The sequence below is a fragment of the Perca flavescens genome, chromosome 2, assembly GCF_004354835.1.
Source record: "Perca flavescens isolate YP-PL-M2 chromosome 2, PFLA_1.0, whole genome shotgun sequence".
Classification (NCBI taxonomy): Eukaryota; Metazoa; Chordata; class Actinopteri; order Perciformes; family Percidae; genus Perca; species Perca flavescens.
In genome coordinates, this window is record NC_041332.1 from 30,172,331 (window position 1) to 30,191,209 (window position 18,879).

The 18,879-nt window shown below is 40.2% G+C and overlaps 3 protein-coding genes across 11 annotated transcripts in view; 1 reads left to right on the forward strand and 2 right to left on the reverse strand.

Annotated features, from left to right (window-relative positions):
• Positions 1-4,969, reverse strand: part of marchf1 (membrane-associated ring finger (C3HC4) 1) — a 56,590-nt gene extending 51,621 nt beyond the window's left edge. For 3 of the 8 annotated variants that reach the window (XM_028594559.1, XM_028594545.1, XM_028594602.1), the window contains exons 1-2: positions 3,107-3,678; positions 2,945-3,006 (exon numbers count right to left, since the gene is read on the reverse strand). The gene's annotated coding sequence lies outside the window, so the exon portion shown is untranslated. The other 5 variants (XM_028594575.1, XM_028594568.1, XM_028594589.1 and 2 more) reach the window with 5 other exon arrangements.
• On the forward strand, positions 2,881-6,014 carry apela (apelin receptor early endogenous ligand). Its single transcript, XM_028589458.1, has 4 exons — positions 2,881-3,369; positions 4,540-4,605; positions 5,175-5,267; positions 5,602-6,014. Exons 1-3 carry the CDS (start codon positions 3,135-3,137, stop codon positions 5,264-5,266), a joined length of 393 nt encoding a protein of 130 aa, XP_028445259.1. The 5' UTR covers positions 2,881-3,134; the 3' UTR covers position 5,267; positions 5,602-6,014.
• A 665-nt stretch (positions 6,015-6,679) lies between these two features.
• tmem192 (transmembrane protein 192) lies at positions 6,680-18,611 on the reverse strand. Of its 2 annotated transcripts, none has more exons than XM_028599021.1 (6): positions 18,472-18,611; positions 17,028-17,183; positions 16,252-16,513; positions 15,995-16,117; positions 8,907-9,012; positions 6,680-7,400 (listed from the first exon to the last, which is right to left on the reverse strand). In XM_028599021.1, the coding sequence occupies exons 1-6, from the start codon at positions 18,499-18,501 to the stop codon at positions 7,286-7,288; spliced, it is 792 nt and encodes a 263-aa protein (XP_028454822.1). In that variant the 5' UTR covers positions 18,502-18,611; the 3' UTR covers positions 6,680-7,285. The 2 variants fall into 2 exon arrangements, with proteins under 2 accessions (XP_028454822.1, XP_028454818.1); XM_028599017.1 differs by having other exon boundaries at positions 18,416-18,497.
• Between the last annotated feature and the right edge of the window lie 268 nt (positions 18,612-18,879).

Consider the following 18,879-nt stretch of genomic DNA (forward strand, 5'->3'; position numbering starts at 1 on the left):
CATTTTGAATTGTTTCCATACATGCAACAGATAACTATGACTTTCATTCTCCACTAATGGTGTGCACAGTGCCTGTTGTGTTCAACTACACATTTAAGTAAAAAGATCTTGAGGGATAGAATGCTCTTTGTAAGTGGACCAATCAATACTAGGGCTGGGTATAATGTAACATTTTGCAATAGTAATGCTGATACGACAACACCTTAGATTTGGTAGTGATTAGGATTGCAAATAATGCTTATTCGAATCACCTATTATTTCGCAGATTTAGTCTTGATTAATCGTTCTATAAATCAGTTTCTAACATCAGAAAATAGAAATGTCTTTCACAAATTTTCCAGAGCCAAAAGTGTCTTTAAATTTGCTAATTGTGTCTTATCAAGGAAAAAATTGAGCAAAGCAACATTAGTCAATTAATAGATTAGTGAATCTGCAGAAAATCAATCCATCAATTTTTGTGCTCAACTAACCATTTATGTCAATTATGACACAGATACATCATCCGGTTTCAGCTTCTCCAATGTGAGGATTTGCTGCTTTTCTACATTTTACATTATTATGAACTGAATATCTGTAAATGGGACAAAACAACGCATCTGAAGACTTCCCCATGGACTCTTGAAAATTGTGATGATCATTATTTTAATCATTTGATAGGGTAAACACATTTGGTGGAAACATTTTGGTCAGTACTGAAGTTCAGTACCCAACACTAATTATCACACACCACAGAACAACCCCTTAACAGTGGTGCAGTGCAGCCCTGCCAAGGTACTGAAGCAGTTTAATAGGAAGTTGCCCTCCGTGTGTGTGTGTGTGTGTGTGTGTGTGTGTGTGTGTGTGTGTGTGTGTGTGTGTGTGTGTGTGTGTGTGTGTGTGTGTGTGTGTGTGTGTGTGTGTGTGTGTGTGTGTGTGTGTCTCTCTCGTAGGGGAGTGTGTGAGCAGGCTGGGTAATCCCTGTAAAGACGTATAATCCCCAGGGAGAGCAAATATTACAACACGCTCTACTCAGTCACACAGAAAATCTGGTGGGGAGAATTTGGTACAATTGACTTTTTTTTTAAGGGTAAATAGAAAGAAATAGAGAGAAACTAAGATTTATCAGCAGTTGGATGCAGTGGATACCAGGTGGCTCTGAATGACAATTGAAAGAAAATTAGCATATTCAAATAGGGAAAATAAAAGTTTTTTAAAAGACAATGGCAGCTGATATGCAAAGCGCAGCTGGCCACAGAAACGAACTACATACCTCTGCTGTAGTGTTTGCAGCAGGATGAATGTGTGTGTACATGAGTGTGTGTGTGTGTGTGTGTGTGTGTTTGTACGTTAACCAAATCCATGAGGAATTTCTGTCATTTAAAGCAACATTTTTGCAAACACCATAAAGCAATAAAGGCAACATTTCCAAAGACATTATGACACTGACACATACAGACACACACACACACACAACTAAGAAAACCCACAAATGGAGAGACTCTTTTTGGCCTCTTTCGTCTATTTTTGAGTGCTAAAGAGAGCTGACGGTCCTATGCTTGTTCAAAGTCTCTGTGACTGTTTTGAGCCCCAGGTCCATTAGTGTCCTGCTGCTTCTCTAATCCTCATTCACATGTAATGGCTGACATTTCATCTTAATGTGTTAATTCATTAGCTGGGTGCTGAATGGAGAGTCTCAGTCCACAGAGACGGCTGTGAGCAGACACGCTAATGACTCCCCTCACTTTGCAAGAGTCATCGCAGAGCTAATGCCAAGTGACCTGGTTTACCTGCTGCAGGAAAATCCCCTGGTATACCACCAACTGACAGCCTGCATGAGAAGTAGGGCTGGGTATTGTTTGAATATTTTGATACTAGTGCAGATACAGTAGCAGAAATATATTAAGAAATATAAACAAGTTTTCTACAAAACCTTATTTTTTATTAAGCAAATGGGGCCATTTTTCTCAAATGTTGAATGATGTCTAAACACGAGCAGCTGTTCATAAACTTTTCCTCAACAAAATAGTCCAAAAATTTTTTTGGAATCAGGAACTACGTGATGAAACAAGAAAACAAATTATACATCTGACAAGTCATTTAATTCCAGATTATCTTCCAATACTTTTCTTTTAACCTGTCCTGCCTTATCTTCCAATACTCAAACACATTTTAGCCAATACTTAAAAAGAAAATTCTCCTCCAAACTCTTATCATCACACATGGAAATTAATAGCCGATTAAAGATTGCATAAGTTGATGAATCTGATCAAGCATTCAATGTCCTATTAGTATTGACCGGTTTCAATAATCAGTGCTACTGACACATTTTTGGTCTGTACCAAAAACACTTCTTTGAGTATCGTTAGTTCAGTGCATCACTCATTCAATCAGGACCCCGGCCACAAAATGCTTTCTGCAAACACCCTGCTCCACCACCCCACCACCACCACCACCCAACAGCCCCAGATGTGTGTGTCCTCCTAAGTGCGGGGGTAGGGGACAACTGAAGAAGGAGGGATCTGGCTCAAATCTCGGTCTTGAGGAACCTGCTACTTTCAACTACAGCTTCCTAATCTTTGCTCTGATGTTATAAGACATTAATCAACATTGCTTCTTTAAATATTTCAATCACCCACAGTTGCACACACATCCGTGCATACACAACTTGTATGGAGAGCATGTGTTCAAGGGGCAGTTGGAGGGTAAGGAGGGGGCTTCCTGTCATTTGAATTACCCTCTACATGTGGGGTCAATATGTGCAATGCTGAAGTGGGTGTGTGTGTAAGGGGTTGAGGAGGGGGCGGCTGTGAGAGCTACACCCCTCCCCAATACCCCCTCCTTTAAAAAGGCTGTATAAAGGAGGTGGGGGGAGAAGCACCTTTGTCACTTTGCTCTCAGACATAGAGACAATCACACTCACTAGACACACAAACACTTTGGACACAGACATTCCTCAGGGACATACTTATTGTCCTGACAGAAGAGATCCTTCTGGGTACTGGACCCTCCCGTGGTGGGCCTTCTGGACTGAAACAGAGCAGGAGACAGAGTACCACATTGAGCATCATCAGTGCAGCTCAAAGCCAGAAGGGCTCTCCAGACTTTTGGAAAATTAACAGTAACTAACCTCTTGAGAAACTAACTGCTGCACAGCCATGAGGGTTTTCAACCTGCTCTACCTGCTCCTGCTGCTCGTAGCCATTGTGGCATCAGTCTCCTCCGCACCAGTCTCCTCCGGCAGACCAGGTAAGCATCCCAAAACCTTTCACATCCAGATGTCACGATTGGTTGGGCAGGTGTCCGTTAGGATCGTTCATAGTCACTTAAAACCAAGTTTCTATGGTTTAAACACAGCCCGGAACTTCAACAGAGTTCTAAATCGCTGCACAGGTTGAACTAGTTAGCTAGCTAAGTTACAGGCAACGTTAACGTTGATATAGCTAATGTTAGGTAACAGTAACGTTATTTGTGGTTTTTGTTAGCAAACGCTAAGTTACAAAAAACAGCGTAAATAACGCTGGTGAAAACGACCTAACGTTAGCTTAAACATATTTTTAATTAAAACTTACAAACAAAAAACACTAACAATTCATTACCTTATTGGTATTTTTGGCTGCGGTAATGATTTAAGCGCGATAATACACCGTCAATCATCGTGGCGGGAAGGATGTTAGCGTTAGCTAGCTAATGTAGTTAGAAATCACTCACGTATATTGTTATATGGCCCGTTCATGTGTTGGCGTACACTGCGTAAATACGATAACAGAGAGATATACGGTTACCGTGAGCCTCCTAGTAAAAAAACTGTAAGTTTTAGCAACCTATGGCAAAAGAGCAGTAAAGCCAACTTCTCTGCCATTAATGTTACATGTATATTAAATCAAATAGTTAGCTAGCTACTTGTTGACAGTAAAGCGATCGAATTAGCTAACTAAAATAGGCTAAAATCAGTTATATAGAAATATATATGTATATAAAATGCAGATGTTTATTACCTAAACCACTACAAATATGGTACACGATTAAATTACTTATCTAGGATTCATTTCCATTTATCTGGGGTGAAAACATGACATTTTTTCCCCACTCTTTCCAATTTCGCCAACATGACCTGAATGCAGCACTAGCACAACTAGCTAGTGTAGTGTTTGTGTTTTAAATGATAAACTTAATATTCGTCTTTATAACTCCTTTTAAAACTTGGCTACAAACGAGCAACGTAAGATAAAAGTTTTGCCAAGTGGAAAAGCAGACATCATGCTGCTCTTGCCCCACGTAAGGCTTAACGTTACAGGTGCGCTTTTTGCGCAAGCTGGTTTGCGGCGGAGACATACGGCCATTGAAACAGAGGCTTTGGGTCGTCATTAGGTACATGTGATGCGATGATGGAGAGGAGAGGATGAAGAGGGAGGGACGGGAGCGGAGCGCCGCCGGGGATCGCACAGCGACCCCAGTGAGTCCCTTTGTCCCCGGCTGGAAGGCACTCCGGCGTGCTTTTGTTAATCACGGTGTTAAAACGCCATGCAAATACCCGAGCTTTATTAACATGACATGGAGTAGCAGTGCCAAGTGTAAAGAAGCCTACCTTCAGGCGTGGGGAGCGGTTTCTTTCAGAGGAGAGAGAAGGTGGGGGGAGGAAGAGGGAGTCATAAAGTCATCTGGCAGTTTATCTCTTCCTGGGCTTGGCTGGCAGTCTGTGAACCGCGGGAGTCAAAGTGGATTTATTAGGGAAGTCCAAAAATAATCATGTGTTAGGTCTGTGTGTCCCAGTTTATTAGAATGAGCTCGCCCTGCTTTTGGTAAATGGGCCCCAACAATAAAACCCATGAAAGCCGGGATACATAGGCTAGAGTCAACAGATATATTAGGACATAATTAGTCTTTGGTAGTTTAAAAGTTATACATACTTAAAAATGGTCGCTGTAGGAGGCGTTGTTTTGTCGTTTCTGGTGATAAAAAGCTCAGGCTGAGTTACACTCCTCCATCTGGGATTAATAAGGTCTGTCAGGTGATATGCAGGGGCCACATGTAGACATACATCTCACTTAAAAGGACTTTTACATCTAAAATGACATTTGAAAAGCAGTCACTTAAAACTATATGTATTGTATGCTACAAATGTATCTTTGTTATAAAACAATCAGCTCATCCAGTAGCTTTATTCTGCATATTAAAATGAAACCTCTTTCTTTCAGATGTCCTCTACCTAAGGAGAAAATACCACAGACACCACTACTGCCCCCACAGAAGATGCATGCCTCTCCACTCCAGAGTACCCTTCCCCTAAGGTAAGACATTTGCACTCATACATGTGTTTCTGTGTTTAAAAAAAAAAAAAAAAAAAAAAGGAGGTTATGAGCAGAGGTGTGCGGTACATGGAACAAAACAGGTTACAGAGCCAGCAGGTGGTAGTTAAGAAGGTGTGTGTGATTGGTGGCAGAGGTGTGTATTCACGCAGAACAGGAGTGCATGGGGAGAAAGGCTCAGGCATAAATCTCACTAACGATGAAGAGGAAGGCTTTACTGCCATGAGGAGTGTTTGGGCAAACAGAGTTTCGGCTTTAATTTCTCTTACTCTGAACTCCTTTGAGCAGGATACTAAATTATGTTTTTCCATTACAGGTTGAAGAATGAGGGTGACATAAGGAGACAAATGTGAATATGAAGCAACTGCAGTGTGTGGCCCAAACACCATGGATGGGTCTCAGTACAAAGACATAGACTGTGAAGTGGAGGGGACACCATGCCAATGCCCTCCAAAAACACAGAAAGAAACAACAAATATAAACCAAGCATTGTTTTGGCATCCCGGTGGCCACAGATGTTGGTCTGTCCAGTTGCAAGCGTCTTCCCTCTTCGTCATCAAAAGCCAACGCTTTTGTACCGAACAAGAACAAGGGAAAAGGAGCTACAACATCAAGTATATTCGACGCTCGACTTAAAAGCTACGGACCAAAGAGCTGGAAACATCTTAGTGACTGCAGCTACGATGAACAGCATCCACAGTATTCCTACAAAGTGTTTATTATGCATGTATGCACTTGAAATGTTTATTGACTTAGGTTTTAAACTTTTTAATAAAAATATATTGATGTAGTGTTTTGTTTTTACTTCACAAGTTTGTCTAAAGAGTCCAAATAAATGTGGCAACTTTTAAGTATGATGGTCATTGTGAAATCCAGGTTTTAAGCCAGACTCCATTTCAAGTTGGGATACTTTTGGCAAGGACAGAATTATTTTTTTTTTTTTTTAATAAATGTGTAACCCAAAAGCCTAAAATCAAACATGGCTCCTGATACCTGCCGTACTCCAGATAAATCGGGGATCTCAGGAGAAGCCACATGGGAAAGTCGTAAATGCAGCGCTCCCTGTGGAGATACGAACGCCAGAGCATAAAAGAAATCACAATGGGGAGCAGACACCAAGGGCTCAAAATGACAACCTCGATATTTCGTTAACGCAGATTCCCGTGAGTGTTGAAACTTAACACAGAAAAGGTGAGGTGGTAAAAGACATTCACACCGGCTAATGTTGACGCTGCAGTGTCTCTATTGTTTGGGCTCTTCCTTTTAGCTCTTACAGTACATTATACAAAATAAACACAAACCTGCAGTCACGTACTTGGGTTTCACTGAAGTATTGTGTCAACTGTCACTCCTGAAAAGGCTTAAACAGAAATTAGATAAAGAAAAACGTGTGCGTATTACATATTTATTGGTATGTGGTCACAAATACACAAACTCAATGATAGAACAGATTAATTCAAACTGATAACAGATAAAATAGCACATACAGACCTTTACAGCTTTACACAATCTCTTTTTTTAGTTTGACCCTAATAACCTCTGCCTCCTGTATCTCCTATCCTTTCAGCTCCTCCTTAGTGCCGATAATCTCTAAAACAATTTCGCCTCCTCTGTTTCTCTCACAGTAACACAAGCGGCACCATAAATGGGTCACCGGGGCTCTTAACACTGATAAAAACCCCTCATCTCTGATCTGTGACCCATGACTCCTCACTTCCCCCTCCCACTTTGCTTCTTTTACTGTCCTCCACTTACAGCTCCCCTCCTCCTGCGTTATCTGTCCATCTCAGGTGCCTCGTGGAGAAGCCCTCCCATCTTAAGTCGGTGCGCACAGGTGCTAGTGTGCACAGGGATTGCCTTAGTCTTTTTTATCCAGTGTTCCTTCTAGCTCCAGTCCTCTCTTTCATACCCACAGATCCCCCTCTCCTTTGTGTTAAGAGAGCCGAGTGAATCATCAGGCTCTGGTTCACAGGGAGGAGGAGGAGGAGGCCAGAGTGTGGTCAGTGCTGAGCAGTGAGGTTGAGCAGCCTCTTGCTCAGTAAGGTGTTATGCTGTTTCAGGTACTCTATCAGATCAGCCTGCTTCTCCACCACCTCCTCCAGACTGGAGCCCTCTCTGTGAAACACATAATGGCACATACAGTAAGCCCCTTTTCACATGTGGAATCTGTAGCATCGCTGGCTTCATCTGTTCTGTTTTCGGCTGTCATCATTCTATATTGTTCTTATTGTCCACCAATCCCATAAAAAGACTAAAACCAAGTCTGGCTTGTCCAAAGCCTGATATTGCTTTTTCTTCTGTGCCATAGAGCTCCATAAAACTCTCTTAAAACACATAAATGAGATACTAGGGCTGTGTACCGAATTCAAAACTTTTTAGGCACCGACCAAATTGCCACTAAAGCATCGAAAAATGTTTTGTCATTCAATACCCAATTTCAATACCTAAGGAGAAAATCTCATCAGCGTCAGTGAACCAATAAGCATGAAGCATGCTTCTACCAAGATCTAATAATGTGTGTGATTGGTTGTCTAAAGTTACATGTCGTAGAGGCATGCAGGAAAAACTCGTAGAAATAAATAAAAAGATTAGTGCCGTAATGTTGAAATGAAAAAAGTATCGTTTAGGAAACGGTATCGAAGTCATGGTACTGGTATCGAATATTTTTGAACGATGTCCAGCCCTATGAGCTACACTGTTGCACTGGGTGACATGACCGTACTGCTGTTGTAAATATTGAGTAGCGTAACAAATCAGTGGATGAATAAGTCCCCAACAAATACACAGTTTACTGTTAAATTGGTGACGTGTTTTAAATCACTAAGCCCTTCTTTTAAAAACACATATACATCTTCAGTAGGAAAAAAAAATGGGCTTGTGGCCACAGACAGGCTGGAGAAGTAAAAAACAAACGAAGTAAAGCATTGTTGTTGTGGTCTTTTAGAGGGATTTGTTCAACAAAACCAAAAATATAGAACGTGGCCAGCCATGTACTGCGTATATTTTGAAATCTGGTACATGAAAGGGGGTTATGGTACGGCTGAAGAATGCAGTGTGATGGAAAATAATGATATGAAGGAAGAAATGCGGTCTCCGTTTTCTGAACAGGCTGCAACGGTAATGGATTTTAAAATGGATTTTATTTAGCAGCTGAAGAACACCAGGGACTAAAAAAGAACAAAAATGCTACGTTTGGACTTACTCCTATTTGCTGATATGCTGTATGAATAAAATATTTAGCTAGATGTTGGCATGGCTCAAGGCTGTGAATTTAAAGAGGGAGACTGATGGTCTAATGCTTGCTGTAATTTTCCAAGGATTTTATGAATGACTGAACCAACATTTTCTAGATGGATTCAACATGAAAAGAAAATCCTCATCAATTTAAAATTGGTCGCATTAAAAGTTTTTCAAAGTTTGTCAACTCAGACCAAAACCCACATTTATTACATCTCTTGGTTTATTTAACTTTGTGCTGCTGAAAAGATTGCAGTTTGCAGTTTGGAGAGGCAACTCGGAAGCTCAAGCATGAGAGCGACACAAAACTTGCCAGCACTTTTACATAACATGTCATGAACGTAAAGGACAATAGGCCTTGTTTGAGGGACAAAATGTATGTACCTGAAGCCGGTCTCCGTCGGCAGGCTCGTGATACTGTAGGTGTGTGAATGCTCTTCTTGGCTCACATCTGGTGCAGCTCGCTCCCTGTTGAACCGCATCACCTGGACTAAAACCACAACCAAGACATATTCAATTACTTCAAACCAGTGTTTTATCTCGTCAGCTGCACATATAGACACACAGACATTATCGGGCAGTGAGAGCTGCCCTAAAAACATTAATCACTCAGGTGAGAAACTGCACACATTTGTTTTTTTTACTGTTTTCCATCCCTCTCCCTCTCCTAAACACACAGGCTGTTATATCCTGCACTTAGTCCTTATGGGCTGCCGTTTCCTGCACTTAAACCTCTAATTCTCACACCCTAAACATACACCTTTACACAAGAGGCGGGGTTAGCAGCAAGGTGTGGGTGTGGAGCATCCAGCAGCTGCAAGAGGAGCCAGAGCCAAAAATATGGTAGATGTTGGTGCTCTTTGAATTAAGATAAGGCCGTGGTGTGTGTTTGGTTGCAGGGCAAGTGTGTGAGGAAGGACAGAGGGAGGAGCTGCCTGAGTATTGATAAGACTTGAGTGTCATTAGCCAAAGGAAATTGTCAGGGAGGCTCTAAAGAGCGCTATCTTTACTTTGCTACAGTGCAGCATCTCAGCATCCACACTCACATACAATCTAAAGAAATACTGCACATTCCTGCATAATGAGGCCCTAAATCTGTGTGTGTGTGTGTGTGTGTGTGTGTGTGTGTGTGTGTGTGTGTGTGTGTGTACATAGAGCAATAGTAAGCAGGTATGTGTGAGAGAGAGACATTCCAGAAAGGCAGAGAAATTAAGAAATGTTTCAGAAATGACAAAGCAGTAACACAAACCGCTGTTGTTAAATAAATACCAACAGGGTAAAATGTGGCCCAGTCTTTAAAAACAAACTTGACAAATGTTTGCACGTACAAACATTACTGACAATAACCAGGTTAAGGTAACACTTTGATTAAAGCATTTATATTCACAGCGACCTGTTTAATAGAAGCATCACAAAATCATGAATTTTTCCAATTACACATTTACAACTGATGATAACAGACTTACTTTGACTATCCAACACCGTTGACTATGGTGCTGTTCCGCCATTGCTTTGCATGCATTTCACCCCATGAACTTTGTAGCTTTTGAACACAATAGAAAACAACCAAAATAGAAACAAAAACCCATGAAGGAAGAAGTGTCAACCATTTTTCTTTGTGTTACTGGTTGATATCACAGAAACAAAGTCATATCTTATTAATCTTGTTTGATTTGGGGGAAAGGTTTTAAAAAGGTGCTGTGGGATAGTCCTTAAATATCAATGCATTTTTAAGGATTCTTATTCCTAGCCCGGATAAGTGCGCACACAGAAAAGGGTGAAGGGTTATTAGAATGATGGCAGTCAAGATATTCAGGCGGTCCCTCAGGTCTGTGGAATTTAGTGTAAAACAGCGGGGCTAAAAGGCAGATAGAGATACCAGCATGGATTGATGGACGGACGGATTGAGGGAGGGAGCAGTGTAAAGGAAGTGACACATTTGACACGTCCCTGTTAGAGACTCGCACACTCCGACGGCCGGACAGACAGACAGTGCTCAGACTCGGTCTCTACTCCGATCAATCACCCATTAAGAAGTGGACATTTCCAGGTGATAACAGTGGAGCTGCAGAGGTGCTAACAGCTAACGGTACCACATATAGTGCTCACAACTCTGCGCTGTCCGAATCAAAAAACAAAGAACTGGAAGGAAATGGATCTCAACAACCACGGAGCTGACGAGAGTGACACAAGACGAAGGAGAAGAGCCGTGTGAACAACTTTAAGTTGCAACACGGCACATTAAAAAAAGGAGTTCAAAGAAGCATGCAAGCCTACAGTCTGCTGGAAAAGAAATCCTGCTCATGAATCGGTGTCACGTGCAGGAGCTGTCGATGCTGGAAATGGTTCAAAGACTTCAAGGAGGAATCGGAGGAGATGCTCAAGCTTTCTTTTGACTTATCAGCAATGTTCAACAATAAGCAATGCACATTTACAAGTGTCCAAGCATCCGAGTATGGCTACTGCACTGAGAAACTCCCATATAACTAAGTTGTCCACAGTTACAGTTTTGCTAGTTTTAAAGGATGCATACAGCTTGTAAATGTACTGTAATGTTGGACTGGCACTTAAAACACTTAACAAACAGGTCTGCCTGTATATAACTAGAACAGGATTGAGATGAGATAATACCTAAGAAAATAAGTAAAAATGATAGGTTTTGTTGAGATGAACTCGAGTTTAACTTTGTACAACGTTTTTGTATACTTTAGTGAATATCATTAACAGGACATAATGCTTTGATAATTATAGGGATATTTACTTTGCCCACTCTTTGTATGGACTTTCAATAATGGAACAGGTGTGAACGATAACACCTAGGTATTTATGAGCAAAAACATGTTTGAAATGTACGATGAACATCGTCATTAGGTACAGAGGGGTTCGTGTGTGATAGGGGTATACTGTCGGAGAGTGTGTGTGCTAACCCTGTGCCCTGCAGTGCTTACACTAAGTTCTGGTGAGGCAGAGGAGAGAGATGTATTCTAAGTTAAGCCTTTGAAGGCCAAGACATGGCTTTGATGTGTGCATGGGGGCCTATAGAGGAGAGTGTATTCATGTTAAAATGAGAGAGGCAGAAACATACAGCAAACCTCAAAGACACGCACACGCGCGCACACACACACACACACACACACACACACACACACACACACACACACACAATGAGCACGCACTTCAAAGAGAAGTTGAACGAGGCCTTCCTGTATGGACTTGGCTGCAGGCATTACATCTCTCCTTCTGTGTATCCTCTAAAAAGAGTTCTTCTTTCCTCCTCATGAACTCTCTGATGTCACCTTGACTGCATCAGTCTGCTGTGCTTGTTTTTGTGCTATAAAAAAGTTTTGCGCTGCGAGGCGTCGCTCTGTTTGCGTCGTGCCTGACTGCATTGATCTGAGCAGGAATGTGGTGGGCGAACACAGATACCCCCCCTCACACACTGGATCAGCCTCACTGTAAACACAGGGACAATGTGTGTGTGTTGGTGTGTGTGTCCCTGTGTTTGGGTGGAGTGGGTCGAGGGCTACCCTTTGGCTAGGCTAAATCCTAATGCCTCTTATCTTCTCTCCTTGCCTCTCTGGTATCTCGAGCCTCTATCTGAGCCCTTCAGCTGCCAAACACACCTTTAATATGGATTTCCTTTCATTACAGATTCTTCAATATCCTCTGATACAGCATCTTTAATAGCAGTCTTCCTTTGGTGAGAGGAAGGCCAGTGTATTGGACTCCAGGAAACATTCTGGGGAATATCTAAAAATGTATTGTTTATGGTCTATAACTGTAAAAATATATACCAGATTACAAATAACAGATTAGTAGAATTTAAATAACGCACTTAAGCAGATTTATCCCAGACTGGAATACTAATGGAGGAAGGGGGATCTCTGGGGGCGGGGCGCTGTGCCGTGACGACATCTCCTCATTCACAATAATAGAAAATGCTTTGATAGCAGGGACAATTATTAAACCCAAACTACATTAGGGTTTAACTTGGTGTTACCAAAAAAACAAAGTATCTACAAACTTTGCCGGAATAAAATACAGTCTAAATTATGACTTACTTTTTATTAGAGATATCCGTGATACTGCCTAAAACGCTGGTATCGGTATCAGGAAGTACTGGAGTAAATGCACCGATCCGATAACACGTAATAAAGCCCTAAAGAAAATCTACGTTAAAGTAGTTTATTTATGTTCTTTTTCCGTTATAACTGACTGTCAAACTGGATAATAAAATAAAGTTCTGCGGCATTCATTGTTTGTTCAGGTTTCACAAAGAGTTTAACCAGAGCCAGACCGTCAACAAAGATAGAAATATCTTATGTAAAATACAGTTGTTAAAACATAATAAAATATATGACACACTGGTATCAGATCGGTACTCGGTATCGGGCAATACGCAAGTTCAGGTATCAGAATCGGGAAGCAAAAAATGGTATAGGGCCATCTCTACTTTTTATGACAGTTTTCAAAAGTAGGTGGTACAGACACATTTAGGTTTGATACCCAGAACTGTACTTGTCTGTACTTTTATTGGATGTCTGTATTGTATTTCAATGTTCAGGCCCTCAGGAAGACTAGAGTCACACACCGGTGCTTGTAATGGGGATCTGTAAATAACCAATGAACTACGTGGGAACTTAATCTGAAGATTGAACCTATGCCTAGCCCAATGTGATGGACGTCAAACAGACAACTGAAATTTTAATGAAATGTTCACAGTCACATGTTGTGCTGGATTCAGTTTTAGCCATGTGGTTAAAGTTAAGAATTGAAAGAAAACTACTTGGTTAGATGTAGGAAAAGATTGTGGTTTGGGTTAAAATAAGTATGTGTGATTATACCTTACGTCAGTGTGTGACAGAAGTTAAGTATTTGGTGTAAGTTAACTTAAATACGTAAATTAAAATAAGTCAAGGTTGACTTTTGATATCGGACAAGGATGTTTACAGCAACTACACAAAATGTTCTATAGGTCACATTTCATAATAAGTCAACTAAAATCATTATTAAGTTATTAGAGGCCCAATGCAGAATTCAAACATACAGTGGTGCTCCTAAGTTTATAAACCCATGCTAAAGTTGACTAAAAAGAGGAATAAAAAAAATAATCTTTTGGAAATTGATCTTAATGCCTTAATTAAAAAAGAATTGGAAAAATCCAACAGCAATTTTCTTTGTGATATCATAAATAAATAAATCTTCTTCCTTAAAATACAGGGGGCATAAGTATAGATACCCCTATGTTAAATTCCCATAGAGGCAGTTAGATTTTTATTTTGAAAGGCCAGTTATTTCATGGATCCAGGATACTATGCATCCTGATCATCTGAATCACTCAATTCTCATTGGCTACCCGCCAAAGTGGCAGGTAGATTGACAGTGTTACCCGCCAATTGCAAAATTCACCCGCATTTGGCGGGTGGGCGGGTGTTAATTTCATGCCCTGATCCTGATAAAGTTCTCTTGGCCTTTGGAATTAAAATAGCCCCACATCATCACATCGGGATTTTTTGTGATGTTTTTGTGAAACTTCTCATTTGGCCGATCCTAATGGATGATACCATGTACCACGACAAACTGAGCAACTCGTCAGCATGTGAGCAAGTATGAGCAGAGAGCATGTTGGGATAATTATTAATGTCTCTACCAGTCAGCAGTTTAGTATGAAGGACAGTATGTCATGATACTTTCCAGTGTTTCTATGTCGTTGTTTTTTGTGGCAGTCTAAGTTCAGAATTCAGACATACCTGCCTGGTAAGAACAAATTAAAACTTACTTTTGCTATGAGTTCATGAAAATCCTTCTTAACTATTGTTTTGATCTTGTATTGAGTTTAAATCTGACATCAGACTGGAATAACCTGCAATGCAAGGCTTGTGTCACACATTTACAAAAAAAATATTCAATATGTCATTTGAATTATCAGATTTTTTTTTTTTTTTTTGCTGACACTTGCTGCCAGAAAAATTCTCAAAGTGAAACTTGTGCCCATCCAAAGTTGCATCTACCTTTTTTTCATTTTGAAAAACAGCACTTCATTCACAAGGTAAGTGTGGACTTGTTAAATCAGTTAGTCATACATTTGCCATTTTTACACATTAAAATCATCATTATGGCAGCCATTTGTCATTTAATCCAAAACTTTGGACTGCACAAAGGCTTCAAAGGAAATAATAAATGCACAAAAAAAACAACTTAATAGCATTCAGCATATATCTCAAATACTGAGTTTTTCAAAGCAAATTAAGTAATGTTTTACAGTATTGGCAGTATGTTCTGTTGTGTCACAAAGTGATTGAATTCCCCTGGTAAATTTTTGCAGCTTAAGGCCATGTCAAGTGACAACACACACGGGAGTCAGGTGGAGTTAACCAATTTGTTCCGGACCTCAAGGGCACATATAAAAAGACAATAGGTAGATAGATAGATAGGTACATGCATCATCCAACACAGCAACACACACAACAGTTTGCATGGTGTTTGTATCAGAAGCAAAACATCAGCAGATCAGCAGAAAGAGAGGGAGGGAGGGAGGGAGGGAGGACAGAGAGCTGAATGGTTGATTGTCATGCTGTCGAGTCTGAAAAGGGCAGGGCAGGTATTGTGATGCGAATGTGCTCAGATAGAGAGTGGGGGGTCGTTTTGTGTGTGTGTGTGTGTGTGTGTGTCTGTGTGTGTGTGTGTGTGTAATGTAATCTACAGGGTGTGTCTCTCCATACACCACTCCTGATATTGCTACCACCCTCCACAGGAAAATGATGCTGCGTTGCTCTCTGCAACCCTGGAATAAAAACCCACTCTGCACATAAACTATTAAATGTGATCTCATCGGAGGAAAGTCTCATAATATCATAATTCAGCGAAATTAGTGAAATCTGGGGATGTGATAGGAAAAAGGAAATTCCCAAAGAGAAAATTGTATCTTAGCTTTTTCCATAACTCCTCCATTAGCTTAAGTTAACTGCCAGGTTGCCTTTTAGAAAGTAGAAAGCTGTAAAGACATTTTGTGGCTATTCAGGGTATTTATACTGCTGCTGATTTTACATGTTCTATATTGCTACTTAGTTACTGTACATTAGCTCAGGTATCATGTTTTTTTACTAGTTTATTATTTTCTTGTTCTTTCTTTCCATAGTGATGTGTTTATAATGCACTGTTTCATTCTGGCCACTTACAAGACACTTACATTGCACAGCAAAATGACATTTAAAATTAAGTGAACTGAACTGGAAGTAAATAAAGTGACAGTTATTTAAGTTAGTTTAAAACGCAAAGAGTTATTGTTCACTATACACTGTATATGGTTTTTTTGGGAGGGCGCGTGCATGTGTGTGTGTGTGTGTGTGTGTGTGTGTGTGTGTGTGTGTGTGTGTGTGAGCATTGAAAGTGTGATCCTAATCACATATCTGCAATCCCAGAGTGAAATAATCTTACACAATATTAGAATATCTTAACTGAGATCAGTTTACCTGTGTAATAGAGCAGGCAAGGCAATGCCACCAAGAACTCCAACCCCAGAACACCGAGCAGCATGTAGGTTTGGACAGTCGGTGATAATTGTACAGCCAAAACAACCAGAAGCATAACATTTCCTGCACACAAACATACAGAAATACAAACACACACTCTCTTTGTTTAGCATTACTGCCATCTTGTGGAGAAAACTGACCTCTACATGTGCAGTAAATGGATTCATAGTTCCCTGACATCATGTGTGCAGCCGTACCTGTAGAGTATACGATGAGCGGCAGGTGCTTCAGTCGCTGCGTCTGTCTGTAGAATCGCAGGTATCCTCTGCTCCTGGCCTGGCTGTGGTGGTGCTGCACACACCCAGTGAACAACAGCACCAGCAACCATAAACACACCTTCCCAAACACGATGACACTGTCGCCTCGCACGTTACCCAGAATACTTGCACACACCTCCTTTTGGTCTAATTCCAACACACACAGCACTGCCAAACACATTGACAACACCACGTACACGACCTGAAACAAAGAGGAAGGCACTGCAAGTGAGACAGATGTACGGAGCAGGAGACGTTAGCACAGACCAGCGCATACTATGAATATTATTACACGTAGGAAACAAAAAGGTCACTTCGAGTATCCAGGTTAAGAGGGCAGATTAGATAAATACCTTTACAGAATTAGTCAGATTACTCTTGAAAAGTGATCTAAAAAAACTGATCTAAAACCTATTCAGTTTACAATTATATAATCCAAAGAAAAGCAGCAAAACAGAGAAGCAAGCAAGCAAATGTTTGCCATTTTTGCTTGGAAATTACTCCGATGATTAATCGGTTTGTCACTGTCGCATAATCAATTTGTTGACTAATGGTTTTAAATATTTATAAAGTGGTAAAAATATCACAATAAAAATAGTAGCACGATATCAAAACAAAAATGTTTTTATTGTCAGGTTCCTGCTGATAACAGGGACTAATCTCATCACTACAGTGAATGTAAACACAATGCCTGTGTTAATGTGTGCACATCATACATGCAGCAGAGACAGCAGGCCAGCATGGCAGGGCGTCGGTACAGTCTGAAACTCTCTCCTGATGGCCGAGTGGAGGGCGTCAGCAGAAATCAGAGGTCCGTCCACCAAAGAGTCCTCCTCTGTGCTTCGTGATAGGTCTACTGAGGAGCCTGCCATCTAAAACACACACCATATTATTAAACAGTAGGCGTGTGATTTGACTGATATTTATATATAATTTCCTACGGCTAAACTATATATACACTGTATTCCGTAGATGCTATGTCCCTTTAACCACCATTGTATCGCCATATCTTATTTATGCACACTGATCTAAGGTAACATGCTGTACATAACTTTCTAATGTTCCACCTGATTTATTTGTGATTTGTACTGTATGTATTTTTCTTTTTAATTGCATCCCTTTTCCTACCTACTTGTCTGTTTCTAGTGTTGTTTTAATACCAAATTTGAGGAGAGAGGAGTGAAAATATTCACATTAAAGAAGCTGGAATCAAAGAATTTTGAACTTTACTTCATTAAAAATAACTTAAAGCGATGACTCGACTATCAAAGTAGTTGGCGATTAATTTAACAGTTGACAACTAATCGTTTCCCCGTTGTAGCTCTATTATTAATAAATACACTATGATGTATTATTAAAGGTTAAGAAAAGTAGAGCAATATATAAAGAAATTAAAACGAGCTCCACCTTTACCAGCTGCAATATTAAAGTGACGTACCCATTAATAACGATCATATACATTATTCTGAAATGTAAAACAAGTAATTTTACTTCTGGTACTTATTTGAATGGTAATACTTTCGTAAATTTTGAATACATGACTTTTACTTGTAACAGAGTATTTCTACACTGTGGTATTGCTACAGTGCTTATTAAAGACCAAAGCATATTTGTTTGTACTCATGTGACGTCTTCTTATCTTCTTTCAGTAATGACTAATGGCTATATATATATATATAAATAAATAACAGAAATTAACATTAACAACGACTTGACTAAAACAGATACGCACCACCGTTAATCAGTTAATGGACTAAAATGAGTAATAATAACAGCTGGTGAGTTTAAATTAAATATCTGTGTTAGTCATGGTGTTTATGACTGAAAGAGAAATAATCTAAAAATCTGCACCACAACAATCTTATTTTAACATTCGCACTGAAAACAGGAAAGAGCTGAGAAATCATGAGATAAAAGATCACCAGTGTAAGCTTTACTGCGTGTTAGAGCTGTTTAGAGTTAAAGTCTGGCTAATTTGATCATTTATAAAAGATAACTGTTGCTACACGACAGAAACACAGTCGTAGCTATATCCTGCTGTTTTTAGCTCACTGGCTAGCTAGCTAACTCAGGCTAACTGCCACCAGTATTTACTGCTCTTTACCGAACAAGCCAACCGTTGACATCGCAACCAGCTACCGTTAAAGGGCATGTACATACTGCATAAAGAGAGGGTCCCTTTGCGTCCATTTTGTTTTGATGTTCGACGTTTAAAAAATAAATGACAAATCAACAACAAACAACCAGTACAAAAGGGGACGGCCAGGCACACTTCCGGTCCCCTTATTTTATGGTTCCCTTCTCTGTTAAACATTGGTTCCTAGCACAAATACAGATCACCAATTTGGGTCCTGCTTAATTAGCTGTGTGTCCAGACCCTCATTGCCCCACATGCTACATATTCTTAAATTAATCAGGAGCCAGGTAGTATTCCAGCATAGAAAAACTGTAAATATTGTACAGAAAGTGGGAGGAACATGGGCGTTTCTAATATTGCGTTTTCCTATGTTTGTAGAGGATAGACAAGAAAGTGTTTTTTTTACCACACACAAAAGCACACCCACGAAT

Coding starts and splice junctions, on each gene's coding strand:
- tmem192 (XM_028599017.1), bottom strand. CDS start 18,469: ATGTACATGCCCTTTAACGGTAGCTGGTTGCGATGTCAACGGTTGGCT. Junction 16,514..17,027: donor GCCTGCTGTCTCTGCTGCAT/GTATGATGTGCA, acceptor TCTTTGTTTCAG/GTCGTGTACGTGGTGTTGTC. Junction 16,118..16,251: donor GCTCATCGTATACTCTACAG/GTACGGCTGCAC, acceptor GTTTGTGTGCAG/GAAATGTTATGCTTCTGGTT.
- apela (XM_028589458.1), top strand. CDS start 3,135: ATGAGGGTTTTCAACCTGCTCTACCTGCTCCTGCTGCTCGTAGCCATT. Junction 3,370..4,539: donor AGTTCTAAATCGCTGCACAG/GTTGAACTAGTT, acceptor GACATGGAGTAG/CAGTGCCAAGTGTAAAGAAG. Junction 4,606..5,174: donor TCTTTCAGAGGAGAGAGAAG/GTGGGGGGAGGA, acceptor TCTTTCTTTCAG/ATGTCCTCTACCTAAGGAGA.